Source organism: Mandrillus leucophaeus, unplaced genomic scaffold, assembly GCF_000951045.1.
Source record: "Mandrillus leucophaeus isolate KB7577 unplaced genomic scaffold, Mleu.le_1.0 Scaffold682, whole genome shotgun sequence".
NCBI lineage: Eukaryota > Metazoa > Chordata > Mammalia > Primates > Cercopithecidae > Mandrillus > Mandrillus leucophaeus.
Window position 1 is genome coordinate 1,021,941 of NW_012107386.1, and position 10,366 is coordinate 1,032,306.

A 10,366-nucleotide genomic window follows, 5' to 3' on the forward strand; every position below is an offset into this window, starting at 1 on the left:
ATGACTTAGAAACAGAGAAATTTATAAAAGGGGAAAATGTCAGATTTAAAATGAGGGATGTGTTAAAACAAGTGTATAAGTGCTAGACCTAAAAAAATAAAAAATTAAAAAACTAGGGGATTAAATATTTGTGGTGTTTTCTCTCATTGCTGTATAGGCATTATTTGTTCATATACTCTGAGTATTTTCATGGGAAATCTTACTTTCTCATTCTGTATAATTTTACAACAAGGTATGGCTGAATCTGGCCATCGCTACTAAATAGTATCTAGTTGCTGCCTAGGAGGAGCAAGATGTCAGTTTATCTGGGAAATTTAGGGTGATCCTAGTTCTCATTGCCTGGTTAGCTGGTGGGCAGTCATAGCAAAGACTGTGTTTTCAGTCTAACTAGACTAAATTGAAAGTATCATCACTTTACTCCTGTGTCTTGTGGGGAAAATCTTAGCATAGAGCTAAACATATAAAACGATTTTTAAAATAATTAGAAAGCCACGTCTTTCTTCCAGGCTGTGGAAACGTCTGAAATGAAATTTCAGGTAATGTCTGAAATGAAAGTGGTAAAGTTGGGAGGCTGGATACTGTGAATAGTCATAAGACTGGCAAATAACATTTAAAACCTAAGCATTAGATTCTACCAAAGATTAATTTACATATATGTAGATTTTTATAATCTACAATTTTAAATTAAATGGCCACCAGAGTTCATTTCAGATTGCACATTAAATACATTGAACTAGAATCCCAGTTTGGGCTTGCCATCTGTGTAGCATGCTGATTATTTTTACAGAACTGTGATTTTAATCTCAAAAACAAAAATTTATAAAAGCCCCCAATTCAGACTTTTTTTGTTATTTTCCCTACTGATTTCCATTTAGCAAGAATTTGACTATCTTTAATGAGTTAAGAGAGGCATCGGAAATGCCTTGACTTTTTTCCTTTTGTTAAATCAATGAATTAAAGTTTTTGTTATGCATTAGTTTCTTTACTGTGTAGATGTTGCCATGGCCATGACTTTCATAGAGTAATTATGTTCATTAAGTTAGATGATTAAAGTTAGTCTCGAATGAGGAAAGAATACACTTGGGAAGCAGTGAAGGATGGATTCTAGTCTTTGGAGTGTTCAGTTCTGCCAGTATTTTGCAGCTGAATGGAAAATTCACCTCCCAGTTTGGTTTGGGTGACAGTGAATGCATTGTCAGACCTGAATATTTTCTAGAAAAAGAAAGAGATCAATAAGGAAAGAAGACAATGTGAATATCTACATATGTTCTTGTAATTTTTCTCCATTGTTTTTTGCTTTGATGAATAACATCACTATGGAAATAATTAATGTTAATTAATATGTGTGTCATTTCTTGTAAATGGTAGTATATAATTGCTACAATTAGAATAATTAGTATACAGCATAGCTTAGTGACATGATAAATCACAAAGTAGAATGTGTTGACTCTTATCCATTTTGATATATTAGCTAATTCACTTGCTCAATAAAGACAAAAGAAAGGCAGACAATTGTGTAGTAACAACAGAAACAACTATAAAGGCATGGTGGCTACATTTTCAGGTTTTTATTTTTCTGACAAGTTCCTGAGTACTGTGGGTTGTTGACATTTTATATTTCTTTTCTTTTCCTGTTGTTAAATCTTAATCTCTGATTGAAACCTTCAAGAATAGGATCATGAATAAATAAAGCAAATGAAAATCAAACATGACTTTCACATTTTCTAGATTTGCATGTGCTATATTATACTTGGTGTTTTACTTTTCCAAGATTATTCATGATATAATTGACAGCTGTCTGCAACTTTGATTTATTTTTCAGAACCTATGCGAACCCCAAAGACATTAAAGATTGCTGAAATACAGGCAAGACGGATTGCTGTGGACTGGGAATCCTTGGGTTACAACATTACGCGTTGCCACACTTTTAATGTCACTATCTGCTACCATTACTTCCGTGGTCACAACGAGAGCAAGGCAGACTGTTTGGACATGGACCCCAAAGCCCCTCAGCATGTTGTGAACCATCTGCCACCTTATACAAATGTCAGCCTCAAGATGATCCTAACCAATCCAGAGGGAAGGAAGGAGAGTGAAGAGACAATTATTCAAACTGATGAAGATGGTATGCGCATACTTTGCTATTCAAAAGGGGGGAATTCTCTAACAAGAATAATGTGATTGCTTACGATTTACCTAAGATTGCCCAATACTGAATTGGTTTCTGAAATCATGTAAATGTTATTAATGAGGTCAACTTTGGAAAAAAATTGCCTTTTACAAAACCTAATATTCTTCAGACAAGCATCCAAATACTCAATGAAATATACTTCTGTTGTCCTCTCTTCTTATACAGAAGTGGCAACTACACTAAAAACTTAAATGAAGGGGTCTTTTAAATCAAATGTTCAAAAATAATTTTTACTATCCATGGCACTGTATCAATTGCCTATTGGTAAAATGCCCTTGATAAAAAACTTAAGGTTTTTGTATTTTATAAACCAATAGTAGCTGTTTTTATTTTTCTCATATTTGAAAACAACACTGTTGGGCTGGGCGTAGTGGCTCACACCTGTAATCCAAGCACTTTGGGAGGACGAGGCAGGTGAATCACCTGAGGTCAAGAGTTCAAGACCAGCCTGGCCAACATGAAGGAACCTCGTCTCTACTAAAAATACAAAAAATTACCTGGGTGTGGTGGTGGGTGCCTGCAATCCCAGCTACTCAGGAGGCCAAGGCAGGAGAATCACTTGAACCCGGGGGCAGAGGTTGCAGAGAGCTGAGATTGCACCATTGCACTCCAGCCTGGGCAACAAGAGCAAAACTCCATCTCAAAGAAAAAAAGAAAAAAGAAAAAGAAAACACTGTTTATACTGTTTACCCTTTCTATTCATTTTAGATGGTTTTATGTGAGTATAAATATAAAAGAAAGCAACAGTTCATATCTGTAAGTCTAATATAATGGCCTTTATTAGACATTAGCAAGCTGTTCTTTATATATCTTGTTGCCATCCAAGTAACTAAACTGTACTTTGTCTAATTTCTGTGTGTTACTTCTTAATAAATAAATATGAACAAATATTTATATTAGTATTTCAATGTTCACATACCTGTTATAGCACTACAGTATATCATAATTTGAATGAGAATATATTTCCTAATTTAGCAAAAACATATAGAAATTCTGCAAATGATAATCTAATAATAACAATAAGTCACTCTTTAGATGTAAGATATTTCCTTTCAAAATTTCCTTTTAAGAATTAAGGCATGTAGAAATAAAAGTGTGCCATATGGTAAACTAAGGAAAAGCTAAATTAGGTGTCGGTTCTTATCTTTAAATGAAGGGCTTTAAGTGATATCTGAGGTTCCACCCCCTTCTAAACTCTAAACTTCTCCTTAAGTAGCTTGACATTAGGGAGATATATATATATATATATATATATTTGTTGTTGTTGTTTGTTTGTTTGTTTTTGTTTTTGGGAGACAGTCTCACTCTGTCCCCCAGGCTAGAGTGCAGTGACTTGACTAGGCTCACTGCAGTCTCCACTTCCCAGGTTCAAGCAATTCTCCAGCTTCAGCCTCCCAAGTAACTGGGATTACAGGCACCCGCCACCATGCCCAGTTAACTTTTGTATTTTTAGTAGAGATGGGGTTTCACCATCTTGGCCAGGTTGGTCTTGAACTCCTGACCTCAAGAGATCTACCCGCCTCGGTCTCCCAAAGTGCTGGGATTACAGGCGTGAGCCAAGGTGTCCGGCTGGACTGCATTTTTATTTGGGTTTCATAAAACAGGATGTATTTTATAACCACGTATTCCCAAGGTCCCTCAAGTTCTGAATTTTAGATCAGGTATGTCTTTTTAGCTTTCCATAAAATAGGTTATTATGCTATAGTTTCTACAAATACTTATAATTTCAAACTCTCCCACTCTGAAAGTGAAAATGACCATCATTTCATTTGCCTTGCTGTTTTTGTTGCAATAAGAGAAGTGAGAGCCCTTTAACGACATTTAGCTCAAAATTTGAAGGAAACAATATAGTTCGGAAATTATACATGGAGTTACTCATGTTCCTAAAATTTCTGAGAATAAACCTAAGACTTACTTATGATGAATGTACTTTTGTCATGTTTGAGGTAACCAAACATAATTACTTTAGATATCATGTTTGAACTGGCACCTAACTGAAGCAGCAACAGCATTTAAACAACACCCCTTTCCTAATTTATAAACACACAAACATCCTTGTATCTTACCCCTGCCACACGGGCACAACTCAATGTGTATTTATGCAAGAAAGAATGGTTAGGGGTAATTGTTTCATAGGCACATGATAAAAATGAGAAGTCTAAGTACAGTTTCGAAAGCTCCAAAAAATCTCTATCTTTTCTTTTAAAATGGGATAAATGTTACAAGGTCTCTGTCACACTAGGCACTTTGTAGTCCATGTTTTCAGTTATTAAAGTATGTTCACATGTTTTATTGCCTACCCTTAAAAAAAAAGCATGTCCTAATTGGTAATGGTAGACTCAGTTACATAGTTTTGTGCTGCTTTAGCCAGTCACTCTCTAGTAATACAATTCATTTTGATGGTATTTTTTGATATGGTTTGTTAGTTTGCCCTTCTTTCCCACAAACAAAAGAATGCAGCCAGGCTTATAGAATCTTTTGCATATTGCATTAAATTTTTAAATGCATTTTTCAGTATGCATATGACTAGACTAATAATCAAGGAATGAGTTGCTTTGGAATTTTAAATTATGCCCTACATTGATCAAACTCATGACTGTACTATTTATTTTATCTGAAATAGTTTTGTAAAAATGCAATGGCATTAACTATTTTTCAAAATATTTTGAATTCTAATTTTAATATCATTTTCAATCCTAGTTTTATTTTAATCTCTGATTTGAAGAATTTTTTACCAGTTTTAATGATATTCAGTTTCATATTGTTATTTCATAGTATTGTCACAAACTAGTCCCTTCTACTATGAGCGTAATTTTTTCTTTTTGTTTTATATACAATATTTAATGATTGATATGTAAACTCTTCCATGAAGTATTTGCAAGTAACTCCGTCTTCAAATCAGCGCGTGAGCTTCACTTTCTACATAGAATAGTTGACTTGACGTGTCTTAATGTTCCTGAGCGGGGAAAGAAAACCTAAATCATAATCTGTTGTTGCAAAGATCGATGGATTATGATGATCTGATTAAGTCAGTGTTACTAAATTATTGCTGCCCTATATACATAGAAATAGAATAAATTATCAACCAACTAATAAGGGGACATAATTTTATAAAAAGAATTCTAGGGACATCCATAAATCATGAGAGCAAAACTAGAACCATTTCCCACCAGAGCCCTAAGGTAGAATTTATATTTAATTTATTGCATACATTTTTTAATGCATGAACAGAATTTTCTGTACAAGTTTTTGTTTTCATTTTTTATTCCAGCATTCATAAAAATCAATATTATGAAGTTAGCTCAGCAGAAAAGCCTGGTTTGGGGACATTTTTTTGAGACTACAAAGCTATTTTTAAACGTACATTTATTACATGTTAAAGGCTATAATGCTTATCTAATATAATCTTGCCCCACCCATATTTTATTTCCCCCTCATTTTTCCATTTTGAGAGTTATATCATAAAAGACTTCCAAAAAAAGTAGCTGAAACAGCTGTCATAAATCTCTCAGGCAGGGAAACAAAAGTCAGCATTCTGTTTCCATTAAAAGTTGTTGATGTGGAAATGTGAAGTGACATTCCCTGCAATCAGTAGACTGCCATGATAATGGTTTTAGTAACTTCATATAGTATTTACACAAATCATAGCTACAGACAGACATTTTCTGTCTATAATTGTACACATGGTCTTCCTTCAAATGTAGAAAGTTACTGAATCTAATTTGTTTGTGCTCACACCTCACCTCACCTGTTTATGTGTGTTTTTTAGTTCATCTAAGCGTAGTTCCTTCTCTCATCTACTATGCTCATCCAAGTCCACAACTTTCCCACAAACTTTTCTCTTACAAATGCAACCTATAGGTACTTGTAGTGAATTCTATTGTCAAAACAAGAAAAGTGTAAGAGCATAGAAATACAAAACTTCTAGGGAAGATACTTCCAATTCTACCCCTTTTTCAATGCAGAATTATACAAATATTTTAAACCATCCCTATTATTGAACATTGTTCAGTAAAATAAATCCAAGCCATTTTATAGTATTTGTAGGCTAAATTGTGTTAGGTAAACATAGGCAGTTATTATAATTACAATGCCATCAAATCAACATTTACTCATTAATTGGATATTTTACTCCTTTTTCCCTCCATTAGCCACCTTCTGTGAGAGATATGTAAGGAAGAAGAAATATCTTTTCCTTCAATATAATCATAAGTGTATGTCATTTGCATATAATGGAAACAACAGGTACTCCTGCAAGACAAACCAATACCCATGGCAGCCTTAGCAGTAGCCACAGATGTGCAGAGGGGCTCTCACTGACCCTCTGCCTGGATCAGCAGCACAGCCTTGCTGATACTGTGGAACAGGGAGGGAACGGATGCCACCTTCTGTTAACTTCTGAGTCTTCAGCTGACAATGGCTTGAACATATCCTCTGAAGTTTAGTGCTGGCATCTTTTCTGTTTACTGTGGGTTCCTTTCCTCAATGTATCAAATTATGTTGCCTGTCTCAGAGGTCATAATATCATTCATAGTCTCCTTGTAGATTGAAATAAATCCTGCTCTCATGATATATCATTCAGAATTTCTTGATGCTCGTAGCCACAATGCAATGTATTTCCCTTGATCCAGTGATTTTTAATTTATTTCAATCCTCACAAAATTGCTATATACTTTGAAACCACATTTCTAGATAATGTCATGTGTGATGTTCACTGAAACGTTAGATTAAGGGAAAATATTAATTAAAAAGTATGCTTTGCTTGCCCAACATTCAGTTGACATTTTCAAAAAGAAACACATTTTTGAGCCAAGTAGGATAGATAGTATATATTTTAAAACATCAGAACTAGAAATGGGATATTCATGTGAATAAATAGCAGCTAAGTATTTAAATAAAATATATAAAAGAAAACAACATGATAACAAAGAATTTTTTATCTGGTATTTTGTCAATAGATGCTGGTGCATCATTCAGTGTTGCCGTTGGGTATGGCCAGTTATATGACATTTGCAAATAAGGACTGAAGCGAAGGTTCTGCAAGTATGGTCATAGCTGGGGACATTTCAAAAGTAGTTGTGCAGATTGTTGAGTTCTAAACAAGTCTGACATTATAAACTAGTTAATTCTTAGCTTTGAAAAAGTGAGTTTCCTTTAAAAGGATAAAGCAGTGACGTTTGAACCTATCAATCTGTAATAACTCTTTAAATATGGTAATAATCAACACTGCCTTTTTAAAATTGCAGAACATTTAATAAGTATAGCTATAAAAGTAAGGTTGGCTATTAATGGACATTTCAATTCATTGCTATGTGATTCGGCTTTCCAGACCAAAGAGTGCTAATTTTATCATAGTTTTTTATTTTATCAACTTTGTTTATGGAGATTCTTTGGGGCATTCACATAATTTTCAAAAAAATCTTTCAGGGAAATACAGCTCTGTTCTTAAAACAAATTACAAATAAGATCTTCATGTCATTAGAGGTATACAACAGAGAAAATTAGACTACATAATTTATGCAGCTCTCTAAGGTGATAGAATATTCTTTTGAATAAAAATAACTTTGCATTTCTACATTTTCTGCATCAGAACCTTATAGATTTGCTTTAAATTCCCATATATCAAAGTAAAATCAGAGAATTAGTCATATAGTTTATTTTGTTTCTAAGGACACATTTTAATTTATTTTTCTTTATAATTATTTTTAATCCTGTTTATCTAGCTTATTTGATTTACTTTTTCTGTTTCTCATGTAAGCATTTTCATAACAAAAAATTCATGTGTTTTGTAGTGCCTGGCCCCGTACCGGTAAAATCTCTTCAAGGAACATCCTTTGAAAATAAGATCTTCTTGAACTGGAAAGAACCTTTGGATCCAAATGGAATCATCACTCAATATGAGGTATTGGGAGAACAAGGAAGTTAATTGAAATGTGAATTGAAGGAATAAAAGGGAGAAAGAAAGGAAAAGTTAGAGGGAAATATGGAAAAGACGTAAATGAGGATTAGGGGAAATCATTATTCTCCTTTGTTTTAATTTACAAATTCTTTGATTCCAAAATTAAGCATCAGAATAAATAAATATTTTGTATGGCATCTAGAATTTTCAAATTCTTAAAAAATGCATGTTTTTTGTTGCTGTTTTGTTGATTGAGGGAAGCAGGATAGTCATCAGATATGATGGTTATAGTAATAAATAATCACATATTAAAAAACCCTCATTTTCCTTTTTATAAAATTAAGAAACTCCTATCATACTGTGATTTAGGAGAAGCCATTGAATTTCACTTGTTTCAAAGTAAGGAATAATCTCCAAAAAGCAAAATAGATATTAAAGCTGACTTTTCCAGAGCTTCATTTCAGCTGTGAATATAAATCATTATCTTTTCAAATATGAGAAACTAAAAAAGAAGAAATGAAAGAATCATTTAAATTACACAAATGTGTAGTTCCGTTCCTACATAGCGTTGATTAGAGCATAAATGCTTAAATTTCTAATGGCTACAGAGTGAATTATGGAAATGAGAATCACTAGTGCAGTGTTATATTTTGCAACTGTGTTCGCATATTTGAGTACTGTTTACATGAAATTTGTTATATAACTTGAACAAAGTATAGAATGTATTAATAATAAAAATTTGTTGAACACTTTCTGTGTTTCATATGCATTCAAGTATATAGCTATAAGATTTTTTATGTACGTATAACTTATTGTGTTTTTTTTTTGGTGGAAGAAAATAGGTGTATATTGGTTTAGTCAGATATAACTCCAGGTGTATCTGTAGATAGGTAGACGATTGATTGATATATAGATGGAACTTCAGCATGACAGAAATAACAATATCAACATGAGAAAGAAAAGAAAAAATTTCCATTGACTCCACATGGATGCCCTTGCATACTGCCTTATTTATAAAGAGTTTATTTACAATTTCTTATGATGGATACCAGATCGGTAATACACGTATTTCTTAAAACAGATCAGCTATAGCAGTATAAGATCGTTTGATCCTGCAGTTCCAGTGGCTGGACCTCCCCAGACTGTATCAAATTTATGGAACAGTACACATCATGTCTTTATGCATCTCCACCCTGGAACCACGTACCAGTTTTTCATAAGAGCCAGCACAGTCAAAGGCTTTGGACCAGCCACAGCCATCAATGTCACCACCAATATCTCAGGTATGCAAATGAGTAAATTACAAATAGAATTGATTATGGCATTGGTTTGTAATGGCACATCCTGGAGAATCACATACAAACCAAGTGTAGTCCATCTTGCTTGTCAAACCTTTAATATAGTTATGCATAATTGAAAGCACTGGAAAGAATTGTTTGAATATGAATTATGTGTCCAAACCGAAACGCATCTGAAATAGTCACTTTTGATTGACAGTGGTCTTAAAAAAATTATGCTAAATCTGTATTAAAAATCTTTTAAAATTCATTATAAATCCTAATAGATCTTATGATACTTTTGAGGAGTTGATAATTATTATGGTGTCAGACCTTTACTCTAAATGAATGTTATCAAAGAAATGGTAGAAGATCCTTTCTCTAGCATTATAGTACTATATACCTTGTTTCTGTTTCATTTTCCCTGACACTATGATAATTTTAAACAAATATGGGCTTTTCTTTCACACGTAGAAATCTTACATAAATACATGTAAAGTTTCAGAATGGGAACATACAGGAGAATTTTAGGTTGATAAACAAATTAAACTTTACATTCTATTGTATTCACAGTTGCATAGTTTGTATTTGACTAGATTGTTTACAGAGCTTATTTCTCCTTCAGTCCGATCATCAGTTAAACCTGATTAAATTCTTGCAAGGAATTAACTTTGTAATATGGCCTAAATCTACTAAAGCTTATATAATGTTTTTTCTGATTTAAGATTACTAAAATAAATACATATTGTATATGTAACTGAAGAGTTAAATTTGAAAAATAAATTATTTAAAGGTTAGCCACACAATGTAGAAAAGCAAAAATTTTTGACTTTGTAAATTCTTTTTGTTCATTTATGTTCATTTTTATTATAGTTCTACATGGCAAATATTAATGATACATCATTAATACCCATAAAATATGTCTTTAATTTTTTAAATCTATACCATTTGCATCAAAAAGAAGACATGGACTTTCCAAATTATTTTGAGTCTAAAATG

The 10,366-nt window shown here is 32.9% G+C and overlaps 1 protein-coding gene across 7 annotated transcripts in view; it reads left to right on the forward strand.

Moving 5' to 3' along the window:
- PTPRK (protein tyrosine phosphatase, receptor type, K) overlaps window positions 1-10,366 on the forward strand; it is a 594,458-nt gene that overhangs the window by 460,531 nt on the left and 123,561 nt on the right. For all 7 annotated transcript variants that reach the window (XM_012002300.1, XM_012002301.1, XM_012002302.1 and 4 more), the window contains 3 exons: window positions 1,823-2,125; window positions 7,984-8,093; window positions 9,172-9,373. In XM_012002300.1, the coding sequence (XP_011857690.1) occupies window positions 1,823-2,125; window positions 7,984-8,093; window positions 9,172-9,373 (615 nt within the window). The remainder of the gene's footprint in view (window positions 1-1,822; window positions 2,126-7,983; window positions 8,094-9,171; window positions 9,374-10,366) is intronic.